General features: G+C 33.8%; 4 protein-coding genes across 6 annotated transcripts; 1 reads left to right on the top strand and 3 right to left on the bottom strand.

Moving 5' to 3' along the window:
- Positions 1-375: 375 nt before the first annotated feature.
- On the bottom strand, positions 376-2,761 carry LOC144476028 (p53 and DNA damage-regulated protein 1). 3 transcript variants are annotated; one of them, XM_078192550.1, is made up of 3 exons: positions 2,620-2,761; positions 716-944; positions 376-564 (listed from the first exon to the last, which is right to left on the bottom strand). In XM_078192550.1, exons 1-3 carry the CDS (start codon positions 2,629-2,631, stop codon positions 395-397), a joined length of 411 nt encoding a protein of 136 aa, XP_078048676.1. In that variant the 5' UTR covers positions 2,632-2,761; the 3' UTR covers positions 376-394. The 3 variants fall into 3 exon arrangements, 2 of the variants coding, with proteins under 2 accessions (XP_078048676.1, XP_078048677.1); XM_078192551.1 differs by lacking the exon at positions 2,620-2,761 and adding an exon at positions 1,035-1,172; XR_013494947.1 differs by lacking the exon at positions 376-564 and having other exon boundaries at positions 804-944; positions 1,035-2,746.
- An 824-nt stretch (positions 2,762-3,585) lies between these two features.
- On the bottom strand, positions 3,586-7,222 carry Socs36e (Suppressor of cytokine signaling at 36E). Its single transcript, XM_078193349.1, has 6 exons — positions 6,877-7,222; positions 5,990-6,612; positions 5,592-5,905; positions 5,261-5,500; positions 4,918-5,184; positions 3,586-4,821 (listed from the first exon to the last, which is right to left on the bottom strand). The coding sequence occupies exons 2-6, from the start codon at positions 6,459-6,461 to the stop codon at positions 4,531-4,533; spliced, it is 1,584 nt and encodes a 527-aa protein (XP_078049475.1). The 5' UTR covers positions 6,462-6,612; positions 6,877-7,222; the 3' UTR covers positions 3,586-4,530.
- Positions 7,223-8,265: 1,043 nt separating this feature from the next.
- LOC144476425 (nuclear RNA export factor 1) lies at positions 8,266-14,653 on the top strand. The gene is made up of 10 exons (XM_078193347.1): positions 8,266-9,188; positions 9,369-9,688; positions 9,763-9,849; positions 9,929-10,175; positions 10,249-10,442; positions 10,526-10,638; positions 11,011-11,047; positions 11,138-11,370; positions 11,440-11,599; positions 11,681-14,653. The coding sequence occupies exons 1-10, from the start codon at positions 9,113-9,115 to the stop codon at positions 12,104-12,106; spliced, it is 1,893 nt and encodes a 630-aa protein (XP_078049473.1). The 5' UTR covers positions 8,266-9,112; the 3' UTR covers positions 12,107-14,653.
- LOC144476431 (integrin alpha-4) lies at positions 14,614-23,195 on the bottom strand. The gene is made up of 27 exons (XM_078193363.1): positions 21,588-23,195; positions 21,430-21,500; positions 21,112-21,337; positions 20,552-20,959; positions 20,345-20,484; positions 20,107-20,274; positions 19,918-20,025; positions 19,633-19,833; positions 19,382-19,561; positions 19,235-19,314; positions 18,491-18,740; positions 18,288-18,426; positions 18,141-18,205; positions 17,919-18,066; positions 17,727-17,812; positions 17,471-17,662; positions 17,302-17,401; positions 17,056-17,242; positions 16,803-16,984; positions 16,624-16,745; positions 16,338-16,552; positions 15,898-16,278; positions 15,642-15,825; positions 15,319-15,583; positions 15,150-15,246; positions 14,964-15,093; positions 14,614-14,885 (listed from the first exon to the last, which is right to left on the bottom strand). Exons 4-27 carry the CDS (start codon positions 20,898-20,900, stop codon positions 14,835-14,837), a joined length of 4,020 nt encoding a protein of 1,339 aa, XP_078049489.1. The 5' UTR covers positions 20,901-20,959; positions 21,112-21,337; positions 21,430-21,500; positions 21,588-23,195; the 3' UTR covers positions 14,614-14,834.
- Positions 23,196-23,226: the final 31 nt, after the last annotated feature.

Genomic DNA, 23,226 nt, shown 5'->3' with positions numbered 1-23,226 from the left:
ATAATAACTAAATATTGATTCTTCGCCATTTTTATTATGTGTCTAAATCAAGAAACTTATTACTTAAGTACACCTTATTACTTGACAGTTAAGTTCAGTGGACAAATGAAAACGAAGCGTGAATAACTTCGATTTATAAAAACAACAAATGTGTAATAACAAAATTAAATACCATAATTTATATTTAGCAAAACTTATTGTGCAATGACTCATGATAACATACTATAGTGTTCTTTTGTTAACTTCTCAAGTATATGCTTTCATCAACTATTTTGATAGGTTGTCAGAATACTGTATCTGTAGATCTAACATGAATTTAGCTTATCATTAGATTAGAAAGAAAATTTCAATTTGGAAGCAAGAGCTTTCACATCGACAAATAACTTGTATGATTTTAATAGTTTTCACCCAACATTTGTTTTATTGCAGACATTTCTTTATGAGACATAGGTTTTAACATTAAACCTGCAACAGGTGCATCAAGTTCTAAGTCTCGTAATTCATTTACTTTTATTTTTAAATTGCTTCTTAACTTGTTGATTTCAATATCACATTCCCTTTGATCTGAAATGTATGGATTAGAAACAAAGTTGAATATAATTTATGTTATAGAAATAGAAATAATGACAGTAACAATAACATTAATAAAAAAAAAAATAGAAATTGGAATAGTAATAGGGTAAAAATAGAACCATAAAAGTAAAGAAGCGATTACCTTTCACAAGTAATTCTTCCGCAGTTTTGGATGGCATTTTAAACAACAGTGGTCCAACGGTTACCCAATTATTCCTACACTTCTCCTTTTGCAATGCTCTCATTCCAACTCTATCGTCGTTTCTTCTCTTGTCCAAAGCAATTATTTCTTGCCGATCAGTGAGAATTTCACCAGCTTTTTCTTCTACCAGTTCTATGTGTTTTAATGCCTTGCCATGATCAAATTTCATCTGTAACAAAAACGTAATTCATTTACATATAGCATTATATATACGAGAACGTTTTGCTATATAAAAGAAAAAAAGTAATTCTGCACTTACACATTTTACAGAGATAGCAAATATAAAAATTACACCATATTCAGTCTTTAAAACAGGAACGAATATTACTTTGTAATTGTGAAAGTCCTATATGTTGGTTTAAGATAAAGCAATACGCAATACTCTTTCCTTTCTAACATCTCTATTTAGTAATTTTTCCCTATCCTTCTTCTTCAAACATTTCTGTTTGGAAGATTTAGTTTCATTAATCAATGCTGGATCTCCAGGTTTAAAATGTGTAACTCTGTATTCCTTTTCAGTGGATTGGCCTAATCCTTTCCTATCATATTTTAGACAAGTTTTAATAGGATATTTTATTCCTTTCCCCAATGGGCCAAGACCAACTTGTTCATCCCATCCGGTATTTAGAAGCATTTGATAACCTTTGTTTTGTTTCGATATACCATATATAGTATTCGATAGTTTTGGTTTGGTATTAAATAAATGAAGCACAGAAGTTTCATGTTTCTCCCAAGTTGTACAATGGAAATTTACTTTGCAAATATCACAATAAAACCCTGAACTCTCTTGCAATTCATAATTAATGTTATCTCTAATATCGAGCACAGCGTCATTACAATTTGTTAAGGACTGCTCTATTAAGTCCAATTTTGCGTGCGATGAAGCATCAAAATTTGTTCTCGAATTATTGGTTTGCATATTTAGAGAAAGTTGACTACCTCTGCATAGTGTTTTCTTTTTTAGTAAGGCAACTATCGTTAGATAATTTTTTTTCAATGCTAGTTGTGCAGCAGTAAGTCCAGACTTTTCTCTCGCTTCCTTACTAGCTCCTAAACTTAGGAGAAATTCTATGATGTCTAGGTGTCCGCAATAGGCAGCCGACATTAAAGGTGTCCAACCAAAATCATCCGTTGAATTAACATTTTCTTGTGTTACATGTTTTAACAAGAATTGTAGGTCCTTTTGTTCTACTGCTTTCAATATAGCATTGACGGACACCTGTTCTTCTGGACACTGATATTTTCTCGTTTTTTCATTCGAAATAATAGCTTTTACTGCCATATTTTTTTGGTTAAAAAGCCTCTTCTGTTTACCGTTTTTCGGTTCCTCCGTTGAAAATATTGCATTGCCTTTTTGATTTACAATTTCTTCGTAAGCTATTCTTGCTTCGCTTCCTTCGAATCCTAATTGATATTCGATTTTTTCTGGTAATTCGTTAGGAATATCTGGGGATTCTTTGACAAATGTTTTCCATCTCGTCATATCGATATTGCGTATAGAAAAATTACTTTGCTTCAACATTAAAGCGGAATACCATTTGAACCTTCCAAAAATTATATTACTATGCCTGCATATGCGTGGTTGTTTATACATATATAGTACTATATATAGGTACAGTACCCTCTGATGAAATTAATTTTCATTTAATCGTCAATACATATATATACATATCTATCTAAACCGATTTAGATGGTCACTTGACAAAAGCATCACGAGTTCGATTTGAATTCCTATTAACATATCAGATCATAACGAACAATTTGTTAATTATGAAAAAATGCAAACTAAATATTCACTGAAATGATCTATCGTCGATGCGTTCTTAACTTAGGGCGAGAATTACCTTCTGGAACATAATCGCAGATTTTAATGTCGACTTTCTTCGTGCTAGTTCATGCGAGAGACGATATGAATACGAGTTTAGATGATGCGGGCAATGGTTATGTCATGGTATACGGAGGGTCCGTACAGCGCCAATTGGGGTACTAGCAAAACTGTTAATTAAAATCGACTATCGGTAACTTGGCTAATAGTTTCAGCGTTTTGCTACTACCTCGCTTGGCGCTCTACCGACCCTGAAGATAGGTTTAGTCTTTCTTCACAAGAGGCATCATAATCGCCACGTGTGCAGGACATAGTATCGCTAACGTCACTGGTATATATGTAGTATGTATCATATCATTGCTCGCAAGGTAGCCACATAACCTTGTTCTTTTAACTTTGACGTGACAGAAATTATTCTGAAGACATGATCAATCCATTGAAAAAATTATTTCCATTTCTAGAATATTGGTATTTCCGATATATGCTTGTTACAGAGCTTTACATGGTCGAGAAATGGGAAAGAAAGTTTATAAGTATCCTTTTTTTTAAAAAGAAAGTCTCTTAGATAATCTATACATGACGCATGCATTCCGAAGCAGAAATATTCCTATATTAATTGTAGACATATTTCTGATCACTCTCTTCTGCTCATTCTTTCTATTCAATTATAGCATTGTACTACCATTTGTGCAACATACATTGCGTACATGAAACAACTCGTCGCAACCGATTGTTAAATCGATGTTATTATCTTTTCCCACATTCCAGTATTGCATCGAATTATTTTATGTAAATTGTTCTTCACAATTGTATGTATAATGTTACTGTTTGTATAATGCAAATTTAAATAAATAATTTATGAGATATAAATACGTGCATAAAAAGCACTGGTTATCAATTATAGAGGAACCAATTCTTTTATTTCCGTGAACAACCCACAAACGCTAAATAATTATTGTATCAAGGTTAAAGAAAATCATACATAGACAGTTTTGTAATGTTCATTATATTTAATAATGGTGAACACGAACACAGTTTTTTAATAATGATATTTCGCATGTAAGTAGGCACAACAGGTGCTATACGAATCACAAATTTTATTTTTTTTTTTTTTGTTCAATCGAAAAATTCAATGACTATACTAGACAACACTGCTTTCTGATGTTGAGCTTACAATTTCCTAAGAAACACAATTAAAACATAAACTGAGTTATGCGTGAATCATCGATTTAGTTAAATTAGAAATGAATTTCGAGAAACAAGATAAAACTGTATTGCTAAAGCATATAAAACTTCTAGCATGTTGTGTATCTCAAGCAACCATTGTACTGTATATACATGTCCTTCTTTTCAAAATATATACATAATTGTAATGCAAACGTTGATGCAGTTAAAACAATAACCTATCGTTTAAATTAATCTACTATTCTTTTTAATGTAGAGTATGTATGGTTTAGTTACTAATATTGCAATTTGTTTTGTTATGAGGAAATTTGAAAAGAATTTCTAATCCTCGACGCTATAATACTGTGCATACGACAATAGTGGATCCAAACTGTTCCTTTCTGCAACTTTCAAATCAGAGATCTCAATTCGAAGATATCGATATTTTCAATAGGAATGTAAACGCAATCTCGCAAGCTTGTAAATATCAAGAGAAACTATCGTCTTACTTTAGAACGCAGAATGATAACAAATAAGGAACAGACAATATTAGAAAAAACAATTGTTTCTCAAATTTCACAATATTCGCGTAAAATTAATAAATATCTTCTTGTTTTCAAAGTATCGAAAATCCGTATCTGTGCAATGATCTTTGGTCCCAGTACTGTACATATGCTGATGCTGACTGTGGTGGTAAGTTGGTACATTCGAATGAAAAATTAATAAGGTAACATATGATAGCTCTATCGAATATGAATACGGAGACTCATATTACAGGTAAGTATGATATGGACGTTCCGTGTGACCGCAAATCGTTTTCGGTATCCAATCGCCTAACGCGTACTCTTTGTTTGTAATGGTACTCCTTGAGATAACATTTAAGTGTCTTTGGCAACTGCAGCTTATTTATACCGTCGTACGTAGTCCGCGTGGTTATCACTGCTCGGCAGAGGTGTTGTAACGGAAAGGCAAAATTTCGATGCAATGGTATCGTCAGCATTGGCTCAAAGAACATGCAACACGATGGGTCCTTATAATGTTCGATCAAGCCGCACACCTAGAAAAAAAAAGCACCGACAACAAGAAAATGATAATGTTTGAAATATCCGTTACCGAGTTTCTTCATATTTAAAAGCAAAGATCGACGACGTACCGTTTCCGAGGCATACACTCCAGGATCATGTGAATCGAAGCTAAACTTATGATTCCACTGTTCAATTCGCGCATGCAGAGAACGTCCATACCTTCGAAAACTCACAGAAAATAAAAACTCCTCTTGTGCAGAGTCCCTTAATAGGAACGTACCGTCCTGTTTGCCTTCCAATAATCGTTCTGCCTCGTATCTATCCATCTTGCCCCAATAAAAGGAGCAAGCTGTGATGGATCTGAGGTCTGGTACAAGACAATGAACATAATCAACCTATAAATACGAAATCATAAATCAACATGAGTTTTTGCTTATTCCGCGATTGTTACATAAAACTTGGTTCATTTACCTGCGTGTGCGCTGGCCTTTCGATGTGCGGAATTAACGTAAAATCTATTTGAGACAATGCTGTAAGAGCTGCGGCTTGTATGCCAGCGTGGGCTTGAAATAGGGCTGCTAAACTGTCCACAGTTATTCCATTCGGGTGTACTTGTATCCCGGATGGATAATTAGGCTTGTATCCAGGAGGTGGTTCTACGCCTTCCTCCATTTCTCGGGCACGTTGCAAACGAGCCCTTTTGTCGCAATCCTACAATAAATTACATCAAAGAAACAATCTAAAGAAACATCTACAACAAAATTGTAGATCGTTGCGTCACTATATAGAACATAGCACATACTTCCATGGGGTACTCCTCTGGATAGATTCTTGAAAGATCAATTACCGGACTTGGTGGAAGCGGTCCTAATACTGGGCTTTGCGGAGCTGAACGACTGTTAAGTACAACATTAGCTCCGACAGAATTTTCTTCAGTTCTTCTGTAACTGGTACATACGCAATCTGAGTTATTATTTCCGTGACCAGGAATAATGTCAGTGCTTTTAGATGCTTTGCTTTTGGCGCAATTAAATTTTAATACCCAATTACTCCGTTTTTTCTTGGAAGATAAAACGTGAGTACATGTCGGGTTTTGATCCTTATTACGCTGTTTACCTGGTCGCATTGAAAAATACATAACAATAGAAATCATATCATTTAACAATAAGAAAACAATATGAGGAAAAAGTGCTTCCTTACTTTTTCGTTTACCAAACGACAAAGTTTTAGACGATCTCCTCAGAGGTGGATTTACAGGACTATCTTCTGAACTACTGCTATTATTACTACCATCTGAACTACTGCAACATGCTTCCTGTTGCTTGTAACTCAATATTTCGCTAGCGACATTTCCATTGCTACAAACTTGCTTTGAATCCTGAGAGTCAACTGGCTGATTATACAAAGTCTCGAATTTAGAATTATGATTATCTAGTTCTAAATTTAATCGATCATTGTCCAGATTCCCATCCAGTTTGCATTCTCCACGTGGAAACAAATTCGAGTTTAACGCAGGTACATTTCCATTATTTTCATTCTCGTGTAAATTCTCTGTGCTATCTTGATTTGTCATTTCTAGTACACGCTGAATAATGCTAGTACACACTTCGGAAGACTGGCGTTCACCATCCATTCTAAAAAATTCTCTGAGACTAGCGAAATGCTGTCCCATTATTAAATGGACCAACAGGCATCTTATTGCCTCAAAAGTATATCATTCTTATTTCTTTTTTTTATAGAAATAGTATAAATACTTTCATGTTATATAGTACGATTACATTATATCACATAAGTTGTCAATCAATAATAATGTGTTTGATTATCTAAAACAAAGTAAAATATTTTGAAAATCACTGTGAAATCCGATGTTATTACAATTGCAATGTACATAAAACATCTTTTTCTTAATATAACCAACGCATTCGTACACGCGGATGAAATTCAACGGTAAATTTATAAATGTCACGCGTTGGAAATTGTAGAACGACAGGACAAAATTTACGCAACAAAAAGTTGAACTTATTAATTTATTAGAAACCAAATTGCATCTTTCTCAGTCGGAAATAAGAAAACAGAGATATAATTACCAATGGTAGAAAAATTTCACGGTATAATGCCTTCGTAAATGTTACTATCAAATTTTTCTGGCGTTTATAATGAGTATTCCCTGATGGCAGCTACCCAAAACATGTTCAGACAAGTTTTGATAGGCTTTCCACGATCGATCGAGACACGTGTGTTGATCAATGCATCCGTCTTGATCAGAATATTTATTTCACGATACGATCGAAATCATACTTCGAAATATAATGCACTGACTTTGGAACTGATGTAATCAAAGAAGTAAAATTGTCAAAACATGACCGAACGCATCGTCGGCCATTTTCCCTAACTGGTTCTTTCCCATGTGTCACCTCACCACACCACAAGTACGTCACAAGATGTATGCAATATAGTCAGTGTTATGCGTTTGTACATTATGTACATACATTGTACATATGTAGTGCATCAGAAGCGAAAGGAGAAACTTCGACGTGTTTTGAAAACTAACTTTATATAGTGCATATGTTGTATATATACATTTGTATTTATATTTTATATAACATACGCGTATGCGTAGTACATAGATACGTATATACTTTATATAAATCATATATGCACATATGTCACTACATATATGTAATAGAAGGCTGTGAAAACAGTTTGGAAAATTCAAGATTCTCTTTGAGCATATAGGAAGATAAATGTATTAAAAAATTAATGAAAAAATCAAGAAATTCGTGGAGATGTTCATGAATAGTTTAATACTGCCAAACATACAGTATTGTAGTTAGTTTCACAATTCTGAACTGCAGCTTGTTAAATAGTTGAAGACGGGGACAGAAATCGCTTTACTCTGATTGGCTGACGATTAAATGCTAAGACTTGTGGATTGGATGAGGAAAATCATGCGTGTACAGTATAGTACCTCACCATATTGTGCATTGCCAGGGGTAAAGAACTCGGGAAGCTGAAATATAGTACAGAAACTGCCTTTCTCTGATTAGTTGACGCTCCACAGCTAAGCAGTGCTGCCCTCGCGGTTTTAGACAATGAAAGGAAGTGGCGAGTGAGTAAGAGAGCATGACATCAGTATAACACAAGAGAAACCAGTCATACCGACGGTCAATGTAGCTTATCTTCCTTTACCGTGCTTGCGGCCTCACTCTTTCCGCGCCTTCGTACGCCTGGTACTCCATCTGAAACACGCGGCGCGATATTCGACTTGTACTTTTCGCTTCGTAGAATCATCAATCTCATTTACCAGCGAATTTTCGAATGTATGTGCTTGTAGACAATATGTCGACAAGTTGAGCAGGATACACAATCCGTGTAGACACTCGCGCATATAGCCCGCTGCTTTTGTTCTGTCTCTCTCGATCATCGTCTCAGTTAAACCAATTGCGCGAAGCTGGATGTGCATTAAAATGGTGGGGATAAAAAGGCGCAACATGGTGAGGTATCACTATACTATATCTAATTTGTGCATTATAGTCTAAGAACATGTACTACACATAGATTTCTTTTCTTTTTTTTTTCATGGGGAGGAGAATGCATTACGCACATCGGACAAGGGTGTACATACACCGACCTTTGATGAAGTTCGACCGGTAGTGTAGTACTCCATAGATAGAAGCGCAATTTCGGGTATACATATATACCCACTAAACCCCTCCTCGGGCTTCAGCCCTTAAGCTCAAAACACCATCCCGTAGTGCCCCCTTTCGGGATTTCTGCAGGGGGATGTACTACACATAGATTGTCTTCCACGCTGTGGCTTCTGATTCCTGTAGCTTAAATTGAAAACTTATTATTGTTCATACTACGAATGTATGTACATGTATGTAAAATGAAATAATTTTTAACACTCGGATAGGTTTCATTGATTTATATTATACGAAAAAAACAGCCTGTGGTGTTTTTTGCATTCAACGTACACTTTCAAGCGCGCTTTTTATGATTATAGGTGGATCTAACAAAGCTCAGCGTCTTCTTTACATAAGTCCGCCATCTTGTCTCGATTTACACACCGGAAGGTGGTGATCGCGTTTTGTCAAAACGAAGGTTTTATTAACTTCAACTGGTTTTACTGTAGAACGTGTGGTCGCGTAGTTCGGGAAGGTTCTACCCAGTACCTAATTAATAAATTAACTTCGACGTTAATTTAATCTCTGACGATCAAAAGGCGACGAAGTGCGTGAAAAGCTTTTGTTATTGTCTAACCTTTAAAAAACTGTATGATCTTAATGTTTCGTCTTTGATCGTATCGGGCACAGCTTAAAGATGTCAAGATTCCATAAAAATTCATGGGGCGGCCGCAATGGAAGATCTGGAAATTCAGACGACAAACACTATTTCGGTAAATTCTTCTATTGATGCATCTTAACATCACTGTCATTGTGTCGCAAATACTTGTCCTATTTAACGTTAATTTACTTTGCTTGGCGTTAATTCTTTTTATAGCACGGTTTCTAAATAACAGTATTCGAAGAAATTATAATTATTTTTTGCATTTAATAATAACTTACATTTTATGCAGGACACGATGATCGTGTACCAAGAAATAATGGAGCCTTCCATTTCCATCTTGGAAGCAGACCCAGAGTGTCCTTTAAGACGCAGTCAAGACCGAATGCCAGTGAATTACGTAGGGAGTTAGCATTAACGTGCTTAGACGATGATGTTCAAATGGCAACAAGTTCTAATAACAACGCCAGACAAATTATTGTAAGCGGAAGAGATTTTAACTCTCGGCGTGGAAGACTCAGTCCTTTACCTATTAGAAGGTTTAGAGGTGGAAAAATAATTAATAACAGATTCAGGATTAATCTTCCTGGCGATCCTTGTTATCAGATTATTGTAAGTGAAATTGGAAACATTAGTGATTAGCTTATGTAAATGTATAATACAATAGTTCCTTTTTTAAATTGTAGATTCCTTATGGTCATAAATATGAAAAAGAATATGTAATAAATACTCTTCTCAGCTATATGGCCCCAGAAACATTTGTTCCAATAATGGTAAATAATTTTTATTGTACAGTGGAATTATGTAAATAATATACGTAATCTTTACCCATGTGCTTACATTTATTGATAGTACAAGGTTCTTGCAAATGAAGCATGTTTTTATGTGGATGATGAAAAAGAAGCAATGGCACTAAGTAATTGTCATCAGAAGATCACCACTACAGATGGGTTTAAGCTGCAAGTGAAGGTTTTCCATCTGTTGCTTCCATATTGTGAAATTGATACTAAACTGAAAGATAAATTGAAACAAGTCATGTCTAAGCGTTTTGTAACTGAAACAAATGCACTAGATTTGTCCAAGTTCCATAGAGACCCAGGTTGGTGCAGTTACCAATTCAAAACATTTCTTAGCGCATTCAAAGTATTAATCAAACATGACTTTTGTTACAGATCTCATTGATAATTATTTCTGCTCTTTATCTCGGACTATACTACTAAAAACTGTGCTAGACATTGCAGCAGAACACATACCAAATCTGGAAGCGCTGAATTTAGACGCAACCCGCTTGCATGCTTTGGATAAATTACATATTTTGAGTAAAAAGTTCACAAAATTGAAGATACTATATGTTGGAGACAATTGGGTCAGTAATTATTGAAGATCTCGTTTCTTCCTTTGTGCTGTTATCTAAAGGTGTATGAAGTATTTCATACTTAATGCTTTCAGGTAAAAGACATTAGGCAATTAGATCATATCAAAGAATTGAAACTGGAGGAATTGAAGCTAACTGGAAATCCCCTTTGCAACAAGTATAAAACTCGACAAAGCGAATACATTAGGTAATGTATAGTTTTAATACAATCTCTCTTCTCTTGATAAAAGAATTCTCCAGGTGGATAGTTTCCTGAAGCTGCTAACACACCAGAAATGTTTACTGCGTTCCGATAGAATGTTGAAATATTTTCAACAAAGATCTGGGCAGCTTAACAAAACTGCCTGGTGCATTTGAACCGATTTAGTTTTACATTATCGTCTAATGTTCCTAAAATTTAGTAGCAGGATTAATTAGTAGAGAACAATTGTCCCTGGAATGTTCTAAATGGTCTGTGTATTTTCCACTACATTGTATCCTTCAATACTAAGGCAAATATTTCTGTTATTCCGACTAACTTGGAGCTTCCGGGCTTCTGGCTTTTCTTTCCCGACATTAGCGACGTGCGGAGACGGTTTCCCAAACTTCTACGTCTGGTAAATAATTATTTTACTGTAGCTACGACTAATGCGCTCTATATTATATATATATATATATATATATCATAATTCCTAATATTTTAACAGGATGGTATGGAACTCCCAAAGCCAATCATGTTCGACGTAGCTGACGACGGAAATAAATTGCCACCATCTCGAAGAATGTTTGTTGCGAATGCAAAAGCCCAAGAAATTGCTAGCCAATTTTTACAACAATATTTTCTTATATTCGATAGTGAGAACCGTCAACCATTGTTAGACGCATATGACGAGCACGCGTGCTTTAGTCTGACCGTGACTTATTCCCAGAGTAGCAATAAGTAAGTAAAATGGATGATCTCTTCTTTATTTAAAAACATTTTATGTTACTAACAATTTCATTCGTCCAGATATCTTCTGGAAAATAGAAACTTGTACAGAGTAAATGATACAAATAAGAGGCATAAATTATTAAAACAAGGAAGATTATCCGTGGTTTCGTTTATATCTGAAATGCCACAAACTCTTCACTATATAAACACATTTACGATGGACATCACCCTAGTGACAGTAAGAATTTCTCTTTATTATTTGTTATTATGATAACTATATTACTGTGGCTTGTGATTAACTATATTATTGTAATTATAGGAAGTGATGATGTTGATCACAGTCACAGGTATCTTTAAAGAGCTAGACAAGAAAGATCAGCTTCTTCGTCATTTCAATAGAACGTTTATGATAGTACCCGAAGGAACTGGGTATTGTATTCGAAATGAACAATTGCACATCAATACTCTAACGGCTGCTCAGACGAAACACATAAACAACCAGATAACAAGCCAAACTCAACAAGCAGCATCATCAAGTAGCACCGCCGCGAAGCCAGTGCCAGCACAATTATCCGAAGATATGAAACAACAAATGACTGCAACGCTCAGTCAACAGACTAATATGAACTTAGAATGGAGTCTGAAATGTCTGGAGGAGGTACAATGGAATTACAACAACGCGCTTTCAGCGTTCCAAGAGTTCTTCAAGCGAGGACAAATCCCACCTGAAGCATTTAACAAATAAGTCAACAATAAAGATTAAAAGACGTAAGGCTTGAATATGTTTTCTAGTAACACTTGTCATTTTGTCGATGTATGCGTCTTTGTACGTCGTACTTGGTGCTCCTGCATCATGATCTGAATGAGGACACGGAGGTATTGGGCGTTGTTTGATTTATCTATCATTTTCTGTAAAATTATGCTTCTTCTCGAATTTCGGTACCCAAAACTTTCGTTGACCTTTAGTAATATCTGTTCGCAATAAAGCAAAAAAAGGTTTGTTATGCATTAAGGAACAAAACACGCAGAAAGTGTTTTTTTATAATAAGGTTTGTTAACAAGCTTCTGTTTGCTTTAACCGAACGAGATATTTGAATGTTTGATATTTTTCGGAAAATATGTATGTATAATGTTTACGATATTAAAAAAAAAATGGTCGTCCATTCAGCTCATGATTCGTACACAAATAAGAATGGGATTTAGTGGTGATTCGTACATTAAAAAATGTTTTCAAGGGTTTATAATAATATTAGTACGATTCAACACTGTTCCTTTTTCTTTTTTTCTTGCTACTTTATTTTTTATACGTTGAACCTTTCGGGTTAAATGAAAGATCATTTGAAGGTACTTACTGGAACCTATTTGAGCCATTTATAAATAATTTTTTTATAACACGTGTACCTTCAAATAATTGCTGATTTTCTAAGGTATGTGAATCGAAACATCTCAATTTCGATGCTTGTGACACAAGTGATACTTACAGTTCACATGCTGCCTATTTTAGTTACGTTCTACAAACATAATGATGTTTATTTTTTCAAAATAATCAATGCACTTTACATGATCATGCACCTGTTCCACTTTTAAATTATACATTAAGACCGCGTATCGTAAGTAATTTCACATTATCTATTAAATATTATTGAATAAGTATGATATATCACAGTATGATTATACCTTCATTCGATGTACAGAAATTCTGATTGTGATATCTTAGATAAAATAAGCATCATTATGTGCACAATGAAAAATAGTTCATATTAAACTTCAACAGGTTGCAATGTAATGTAAGATACGCTTTAAAAAAGCGTATATTTTGTTTGAATTCGAACGAAGTTGGCCGAATTTACTCGTTGCGATTGTCTCATTCGGGTTTTCTATTATATTAATCTGTATTAAAAGAGATTTTACCATAAAAGGTGATTCCTTTGTTATCCGTATTAGTTGACATTAAAACTATTTCTTTATACATAACGTAATGAAACATGTCGACCAGCTTTGGACCAGTTTTAGAAAAAAAAGTATATACTGATACGCTGCATTGCCTCTCTAATGAAAACTAAGTTGTATATACATATATAAAAATTTAATGTTATTGATTCACCATCATGTTGTCTGGGTATGTTACACTCTCAAAGTATCTGAAGATCATTTATGTACAGTGTGTGAATATAAATTGTTCGTCGGCGTCAGAGGGATACAAAAACGAACTTCACGGAAACGGAATGGACTCTCGTCATATCAAGGAAGAAAGCAGTTCTTACTTAGTCACTGAAACTGTTTACAAACTGCAGTTGGAAAATTGTCGACTTCGTCACAGTGTTTCATTGTGATAAAAAAATGCAATAAGCAGAGGGAAAACAGAACGGTCCTAATGGAATATTTAGGACCTTCATAAAGGTAGAATGAAATATGTACTGGAGGCATATGATAATCCCCCTTCCTGTTGTAACCTTTCGCGGCGCACTTGATGCGCTATGGCGAATAGGATACAGATCGACCCTCTATTATAAAACGAATAGATGGACCAGCTATTAGCATCGAACAGAATGAATTCTGACTCGAGCTTTGTGCACGAGCTGCTCTTGTATCCAGAAATCAATTCCTACACAGCAATGTACGCTGGTCAAACAGAAGCGATGACTGCCGTTTTGTTGTGTTTCTGCAAACACACGTTGGATAATGCCAACAGACTTAACAAATCAGATACAAAATATACGATAACACACAGGGACTGTGGAATCACGTGATTTTTGTCACAAGATATGTCATTAATAGGTACTCGTAATTATTTTAGACTATTCGAATGTTGAGGAACGCAAATGGGATGAACATAGTCGTTCGAGAGAACAGTTTATGCTCACACTCTGTACCAATTCGTCTCAACCTTGAACTCGTAAATTGTTGACGTATAATTCAAAAACTTGTTACTATCATGAAAAAAAGATCTTTCCTACTAATTTGTTCATGTATTTCTAACATCGTTTGAGTAGAAATTTCCGGATATGCTAAAATGGTCGATGGCAGGTATGAATTGTATTTTTGATCGCTTTTAAAGGATCATAGTTATTCACGTCCACTCCATGTACATGTATAGGTACGTTTTTGCAGTTTTTGCCTAATTTCGTCAGGTAAAAAAGAATGTTCGAGCGCATTGAAAATTGTAAATACACGAGACGTAACTGAGGCAAATAAATATTTGTGTACAAGAATTCGAGTTTTTCGTAGGTAACATTAAATATACATATAATGTAAATAAAAAATAGAATTTTATTAAATATGTGTCTTTTATTAGACGAACATTAAAACAGTTTAATACGACTTTAACATTTGTTTTCATATATATTCTTTAAATATCATTGATAGTCAGACTTAATTGTAAGTGTAATTCTTTTGTTTTTTCTGATTTTTAAAGATAACACAGTATACAGATAAAATATACTTTAAGTACTGAAGATATTGTACTGTTCATTTCATTGTTTGGTAATGTTCGACGAGGTTGATTTCCTCTTAAAGAAACCTAACTGCAATTGTAGAAAATAGTATTAGTAATAATTATAATATATTGTGATAATATTTGAGAAATAAAAACAACGTTATACCGTGCTTAAAATTGCAATAAAAATGATTAGTAGTAGTAAACCCACTGACACAGAAGTTATAACAATCCACAATTGCATTTCTGTCTTTTTTGGACTATTGTAAAACATTGTTGTAAGTACCATTGTAGATCTGTAAAGATTTCATTATTTAGTTTGTATATTTGATATATCGGTAAACATACTTACTTTGTTCCGTTAATAGAAATCCTCGCAGCTGGTTTTAGTATATGTACAGTGACTTCGGTGTCGAATTTTAAAGCAGCTCTATCGGTAGTCAGAGTATCTAAACGTGTATGAAAAAAAAAGATATGTAATATATAGGTTCTCAAAAATTTACATGCAATAAGAGTACTACCTTTAAGTTTTTCAACATTTAAGAGTAATTTGATTAACACCTTTCCAATGTCCTGCAATGTCTCTAATGCATTTAAATTACATACAATAGTTGTGCAATACACATCACTAGTTGAACAATTCATATACAGAAGGTCGCTTTTTCGTTGCATTTCGTTAGTTACAGTATACATGTTAAATTTATGTTCTGTTCTCACATTTATGGATTCACTGTTCAGTAAACTATTTTGTGATGTACATTCATACAATTTTCCTAACACATGAAGCTGAAAATATATTTGTTAATCAGTTTTATTTATTATAAAAGAATTTACTGTATCATACCTGGGGTTTATATATGTGAATCAAAGGATCTGAACCATTAATAGCTGTCGGTATTTTAATAACGAGTTGAGCGCTTTCTATAGATGTTGCACCAAGCTTATATACTTGGTATGTATGCTGGAAACTGAGGTTTGAAGCAGCTATTTCGACGGTGGATAAGTAATACACTTCCTCATTGGCCTTCCTAAACAATAAACGGTTGATACTATGTACGTTTTATTCAATAATCAATGCCGAAGAAAATGAAATTACAAACCCGTTCAAGGACAAGGAAACTTCGTTTATTAAGTTAAGTATTTTTGTTATATTTTCCACCCCTTCGTTTTTACTACGGGTTGTAGTAGTTATGTTAAAACTTAACTTCTGATCAGACATCGAATCATGAATCAAATTTTTCATATCAAGATCTAAAGTAATATTCTTTTCTTCTCCTTTCCATAAAGGATTACCAACATCACATATTATTAATAAATTAGTTTTAGATGTGTCTTCCTGACAAGAAGGTAAAATGCTACGCAACACTACCCCTTTTGGAATAGTGAATTGAAGCATGGTGAGATAAGCTGGTTCTCCATAATTCTTTAAATTGACTTCTAATTTTACATCAGTCGAACCGATCACCCACGTATTGTTGTTCCTAAAAAAAAATATATATAATAAAACAAAGAACATACCAATCAATTATTTAATCCCTACCGAACACCATAAAACTTTGCTGTAGCGGATATGTTGGAAGTACAAACTTTATCTGCCCCGCAGTCGATATTAAAGGGAAGAAAAGTTTGAGCAATATATAATTTATTATTTCTTTTTTCCACAGGGCAGAATTTGCAAAAGCGACCAGATGTATCATTTTCGAAATCATGTCGTGCAAAAACATTAATCGGCTCAATAAAATCTCTTATATTACTCTGTAAAAAAAGTTACAAATGAAATTAGAATTAGATTTACGTAAAACAAGAACATAGAAATAAATTATTACCGAGAGATTGACTTGCGCTTTGAAGCACGTAACTGATAAATTGAAGGATTCGAATTCCAGAAATCTTTCATTGGTTCGTAGATACTGTTCATCTATAGCAATTGAGATCTTGGATTTCACACCTAAAAATTAATTGCGTATATGGAATTATAATTCAATAATATTCTTACTATACTTACCACTTAAACTTTCTATATTATATCCACTGTACTGTGGACAGATTTCTATTAAAAAGTATTTAGTATCTCTTTCTAAAACATCGGGAACTACATGAATTAAGAGTTCTGTTTTAACGACTGGTTTACTACGAAACACAGCAGCATGATTTGATTTATACGCGCCCACTGGAATATCTAAATAACTAAGAAAATACAAAACAATAATTTATATATTGTAATGATATATTATTGTTAAGCAATGGGCGATACTAACCCGTTTCTATCAATATCAACCGGTTTTGACATTGAAAACCCAAATCTCTCGTAGTTGCGACCATGCTTCGTTAGATCTATGGCTGAAATTCGCTGTGATGCTTGTAGCTTTGTTTCCATTAGATTTGAACCACCGTTGTATATGTAAATTACTCCAGATTCCTCCCAAGGTGCTCCCACAATGATATCTACAAAACAAGAAAAGAGTACTGTAAACATTATGTCATGTTCAGCTGCAAAAACTCACCATCAAATCCATCAGCATCTAAGTCACCACTGGTTATCGCATATCCAAAATGACCCCCTTCTACCTTACCATGAACAGATATTACTTCTTTAAACTGGCCCTTTACGAGAGTGAAAAAAAGGAAGTCTATAGTAAAAAATACACTTCACATTACACTTTATGAACTCACTTGAGAGTTACCAAAGTAGCAATAGACTTTTCCATTATCCTCTCCCCAATAAGGTGCTCCGACAATAAGGTCATCTAAACCATCATTGTTTATATCACCCACAGCTAAAGATGCTCCAAAATACTCGCCAATAGTGCTACCTTGTACCTTAGCCACAATGGTCGAATTAGCTGTTTCATCAATAATCGCTACCTGATAAAATGATTCATATTAAAAAAGCATTCTTCTCACTCCTATAAAGTGTTTCTGAATTCACCTGTCCTATATAGTGCCAGCCAGGAGCTCCACTAACATAAAGTAGCTGATCCTCTTTAAAGAAGTAGCCAGACTGGACACTATACCCTGAAGCATATGTATAAGTAAGACAAGAAATATACAGTGTATCTAGTTTAATTATAATTCATATTAAATATGGCAATGAGAACATTGAGTACAATAAGGGGCTCACCGAATTCAGATAAGTCATCAGCTTCATCAGATGATAATTCAATTGACAATCTACCATTCTTTTGCACTATTTCTACGCTGCCACAAATATCGCTTGCAGGTTTTCCTACAATATAGTGGGTCTCTTTCTGTTTCTTATCCCCCTTTTGCTAAAAATAATTCAATATTATTTATATATTCATCACGCATTTCCTTCACTGTAAATTTTCTTTTATATGTTTACCATTACCGAAGCATAGTGGATGGAGAAGCCATACATTGGGTTGTACCAAATTTTTGATTGGAAATCTAATTAGGAAAAATACAAATGTTATTTGCTTTATTATGTTCACATTGATAGTTCTGATAGCAATAGTTTCGAATACTTAACTATGAAATTCAAGATTATTGTAGTCAATAAGGAGTACAGATGAGGTAACGTTTCCACTGTAACACATACCGTGCATGGTATCCGAATTGACATCGCTATGGAATTTAAAAATACTTACAACAGTTCGTGGTGCACATACCTAAAATAAATGCATCAATTTTTTCCATTGAAAATACACTATAGCGCATATAACATTATCTTACCGTTAATATTCCATTTGCTCTGTCTATAGACATGGCACTCCCAAACCAACCCATTTGTTGTTCAATGAACATGTTCATATCCAGTTGCCGTATGTATCCCTTTTTAGTTTCAACGTTTTGTGGTTTTATAAACTGGCACGAGCCCGTAGTATTTAATTCACAGCGATAAATAACACCATGTTCATATAATCCTTTAAATTTCTGGTTGGTGAACGAAGAATAACTTCCCTTCGGTGCACCGACTAACAACCTTCCATATTTGTGTTATTATATGGGATTAAATATATAGTTTATGTAAGTATATTATAAAAATGATGACACAATGGTATTACCAGGATTTAACGTTGATCGAGTCGTGGTATAAATAGACTGTGTAACCGAAGTAAATACTTTTAAGTTCATTTTTTATGTAATAAACAATATGAAAATCTGTATCGACGTTGTATCCCCACACTAATGTTATAAATAAAAAGAGAATCTGCTTCATTTTGGATTTTTTGATTACAGTGTGAAATGCTAACACTCCTCTATGCACAGAATGATAATACTGACATTTTTCCTGCATGAACAGGAAGACAGTAGATAACTATGAATGTAGTGACTAAGTAGTGACTAATGAATGATTTATCTCGTCAGTTTCATCCTTTCGATACAAATATACAACAAACCATAAGATTGAAATTTTATTTTTGCGACTAATGTATAAGTAGAAGACCTATCTAGAAATACAAGGATATTCCTGGCTTGTTACGATAGCGTTCTTCCAGATCTTTTAAATAACGAGGCAGTTTCTCCCGTGGTTCTTGTGGTGGCAACTCAGGACACTGAAATTGATAAAAATAGAATGTATTTTTCATTTATCTAAGTTCAAAAAATAAAAAAAAGTAGTACCCCAGCTTGATCTCGCAACTTCAAGGCCTCTGGTGTTTGACGAGCTAGCATTCTTTGCCTATTGCTGTGACTAGGATGTGTCATTAAAGCCGGTATCATATATTTATTTGTTTCTGTAAGGTCCTGATACTTGTGCATAAGCTCCCAGAAAAGTAAAACTTCCCTTATATCGATGCAACTCTAAAAACGTACAAAGCAATAAAATGAATTATACACAAAAACGATTTGTAGAATATAATAAAAAAGCATACTCTTGCAGACAGTCGATATCCCACTTTGTCAGCTTCAGCTTCTAATTTCCTTTTATGCGGGTAGAAAAAAATAATATTATGAAGCAAACGAGATCCCATATGAGCTATCAATGCTATCCATTTTGAAAAAGTTGCCCAAATAAGAAACGTAGGTATAGTAAATATAATTTCTTCTAGCGCGTTGTAAGAAAATATTTCTGCCTAGAAAAATAGTACAATGAATTTTTCAAATTTAAAAAAGAATTTAAATTATTATTGTAGCTTCTTCTGATAAAACCAACTTACCATGTGCAAGAGCAAAACATGTGACATTTCATGTGCCAAAATAAATGTTAATTGATCATCGTTTTGAATTATATCAAAAAGACCAGAAAACACAAAAACATTTCCACCCTAAAACATTAAAAATAGTATATCACATTTATGTAACATAAAATTTGAACTTCTTCATAGGAATAAAATGGTGGTACATGCCGAGAAAACCATGGCATTAGGCATTGGATCATTCACTACAATGATAGTCCATTCCGTGTGTTCAAAGATTTCTTTATTGGATCTTCCTAAATTCATTATTACTTTTCTAAGCCTCGAATACATAGGATCGCTTTTTGGAATGAAACTGTTCCTGTACTTCTCAACTAACTGTATAAATATTTTGTTATACACAATCGATTAGCTTTACTAAATATTGATAATGTATTTGATTACATACTGATCTAAAAATAGCATGTCCAAGTGCAGCTTGCTCGGCTTTATTAAAGATTATAAAACGTCGTTGTTTCTCTATCGGATCTTTTTCTAAATGTGTTAAATAGAAAGTAAATAATGATAAAGTGAAAGCACCCAAAGAACCTGAAACCATAAATATAAAATATGATTTTCATGTCGTTTAAATTAGTAACAAATTTAAATTATTTACCATAAAATATATTGCTTTTTTCCCGGAACCAGTTTCTATATTGTTCTTGGCTCTCTGGAGTTAAATTTAACCACCAATGTCTAGCATAAATTCCACTAATTACAGAACCAAACTGCATAACAGTACATGCCGTCACTATGCCTATAGCTGACAAATGTAATGTTTGCGTATTGTGAAAATTTGCTCTTTGGAGCTTTGCAGGTTGCCATCTTTTCTCTGATTCCTTCGATTGGAGGAACAATACATCATGAAAAATTCCAGGCGAAAGGTTTCTTGTGTTGCACATTATTGTCCTAAAAGTTACATGCTGGACACATTTAAGATGTATTGTCCTCACAAAATATAACATACTTATATATTTCTCTTATATAAGCAATTGCCTTCACATCAAACAATTATCGCAACAGTCTAAAGAAAATGTAATCATATCAGTTCTATAATTAAACATAACTTAAAATGTAACCATATTTTAGTAAATATATGTTCAATTTGCAAACAAATTATATAACAATTATAAATAGTCTGCAAATATCAACAACCAATATCCTAATCTTGGGTACCGAAACGTTATGGTGCCTGCTACACCATATTTCAGCGCGGTGTGGAACATTCGTTTAGTGAAGAATATCGTTATAAGATGTAACCAGATGGGTTGCGCTCGTATCCTCTGATCTTCCACAGATACTACAGATGTATGTTGGAACTTTTCATTACTTAAGTTAGACTTTAAAGCTGTGTCCATTCGTTCCATGTAGAGAACCAGGAATACTCAAACCATACAATAGACTATTGAAAATAATTGAAGTATTAAATAGTTATGTATACATATATATATATCATATGTTATATTGTAAATGCATAAGATTACATTTACACACATCTCTCTCTTGCAATAACTTCACAGAATTCTGTGCAGATCTCTCACTATTTGGTAACAAGGCAGATGTAACTGTTGGGAAGAATAGAACTGTGTAGTCAGTAATATCTATTAGGGTTATAAAATAAAATTTTGTAATGCATTTGTATCTTTGCTTACCTCACGTTACGCATTCCTAAAAAAATATGAAACACGTTATATTCAACGTACGGGAACGTAAAATATGCGTGATATCTTCTACAAAAAGAAAAAATAAATCGTGAAGTGTGGTCCAACGTCGAATGTTTTTCGAAAAGGTATTAGAATCTGTGTTGATGTATCAGCTGACATATGTCAAAGACAGCCGCATCGCTTTTTCGCGTATGTACATTATACAGTTCCCCGACAGTCAGTATTTTTAGGCGCTTCTTTCGGAATAACTGCGCACCTATTATTCATTTGAAATCGCGTAACAATAACGCCGGAATACGAAAAGATGTATTTTCAAGTTTGTTAAAAATATAAATTTATTTTGAAAAATGTAGACGTACATGGTTTTCGGATCGACAACTGCACAGATTACAAATCAAGTTACAAAGAAATGACGGTAAAAAGATATGATCGATAAATAATTTCAAATTGATAGGCCTCTGAACTTGCTATTATTATTAATTCTACATAATAGAGTCTATTTTTATATTTCTCGTGTAATTTTTAAAAATCTAGTTCTCATTTGAACACGTATTGTTCCAGTGAGAAGTTAAGCAGAAAACGTAATGTTATTGCGAGAAAACATTATTAGGCGCGCGCGTTCTTTTATAAATAATCTTAATTGAATTTATTGAGAGCCACAGGAAATGCTTTGAAGCTTAAATGGGAATGGTTCGATCGGATATTAGATGTAACAATGGAGAGATTTCTAGGAACTGCACCAATACGGTAAGCACAGTGCTGGCCGCGAATATGTAATGATTCGAAACGGTATGACACATCAATTCTTCATCCACGATACGGATGCTACCATTTTATGAAATGATTATTGATCATAACACACGCACACACACACAAATCTATGTATGAATTATAAAATAAGAAGTTACGGTATCGTTTACTTATCATACTCTAACTAATCGAGGCTTCCTTTCCCGCGTAAAATCGATCTACGTATGCAGACAAAAAAATGTATAGATTTTTTTTGTCTACCCGATTACGAGCGGGCAAAAAGCTGTAAAATCAAGGAAAACTTAGAAATTTTTAGAACACGAAGAAATTCTAGCTCGAATCTTAGAAAGTAAAGTTCAAAGGATCCTGATTATTTTTTTATATAAAGTCGTTTTCAAAATACAAAATTGGAAGCGTGCGCGCACATCTCTATACAATATAATGTATTAGCTTTAAACGCATATTCTTCTCTAAATAACATTCTTCTTGAATCTTGTTTATCGTACCGCTTCGAAAATCGCGAGTTAATTCTGTTGCCATATTATTAATAAATAAGCTTGAAAATGAAATATAACCTGGCAATATAAACGAAAGAAATTGTTCCTTATTTACGTACCAATCCATGGGGTACTAGAGTTTCTCTAATATATGAATAATAAATTGCAATAAATATGCAATATATAGAGCACTACGGATCTGTGGTGGTGTATGCGTTAGCATGGAATCCGATGGACAAAAGTTTGGGCCTGAGTATCCTTTTGTATATGAACATGCATGGTATATCTCATAAATAAAAACAGTTTTTCACGAACGTAAAAAACATCCCTTTTAGGATGAACATCCAATTTAAATACTACATCGATGAAATTCATGATAT

This window comes from Augochlora pura, chromosome 10, assembly GCF_028453695.1.
Source record: "Augochlora pura isolate Apur16 chromosome 10, APUR_v2.2.1, whole genome shotgun sequence".
Lineage (NCBI taxonomy): Eukaryota > Metazoa > Arthropoda > Insecta > Hymenoptera > Halictidae > Augochlora > Augochlora pura.
This window is presented reverse-complemented; position numbering and strand designations above follow the sequence as displayed.

What these genes read in the sequence shown, in the direction of transcription:
- LOC144476431 (XM_078193363.1), bottom strand. Translation starts at nt 20,900, where the DNA reads ATGTTATATTTTGTGAGGACAATACATCTTAAATGTGTCCAGCATGTA. An exon ending in AGTTGCGAGATCAAGCTGGG is followed by an intron (nt 19,315 to 19,381) that starts GTACTACTTTTT and finishes TATCAATTTCAG; the next exon opens with TGTCCTGAGTTGCCACCACA. An exon ending in TCCACTATGCTTCGGTAATG is followed by an intron (nt 18,067 to 18,140) that starts GTAAACATATAA and finishes AATTATTTTTAG; the next exon opens with CAAAAGGGGGATAAGAAACA.
- LOC144476028 (XM_078192550.1), bottom strand. An exon ending in GGAAGAATTACTTGTGAAAG is followed by an intron (nt 565 to 715) that starts GTAATCGCTTCT and finishes CATACATTTCAG; the next exon opens with ATCAAAGGGAATGTGATATT.
- Socs36e (XM_078193349.1), bottom strand. Translation starts at nt 6,461, where the DNA reads ATGGGACAGCATTTCGCTAGTCTCAGAGAATTTTTTAGAATGGATGGT. An exon ending in GTCGTTTGGTAAACGAAAAA is followed by an intron (nt 5,906 to 5,989) that starts GTAAGGAAGCAC and finishes CAATGCGACCAG; the next exon opens with GTAAACAGCGTAATAAGGAT. An exon ending in GAGTGTATGCCTCGGAAACG is followed by an intron (nt 4,822 to 4,917) that starts GTACGTCGTCGA and finishes TTTTTTTTCTAG; the next exon opens with GTGTGCGGCTTGATCGAACA.
- LOC144476425 (XM_078193347.1), top strand. Translation starts at nt 9,113, where the DNA reads ATGTCAAGATTCCATAAAAATTCATGGGGCGGCCGCAATGGAAGATCT. An exon ending in AGACGACAAACACTATTTCG is followed by an intron (nt 9,189 to 9,368) that starts GTAAATTCTTCT and finishes CATTTTATGCAG; the next exon opens with GACACGATGATCGTGTACCA. An exon ending in ATCCTTGTTATCAGATTATT is followed by an intron (nt 9,689 to 9,762) that starts GTAAGTGAAATT and finishes TTTAAATTGTAG; the next exon opens with ATTCCTTATGGTCATAAATA.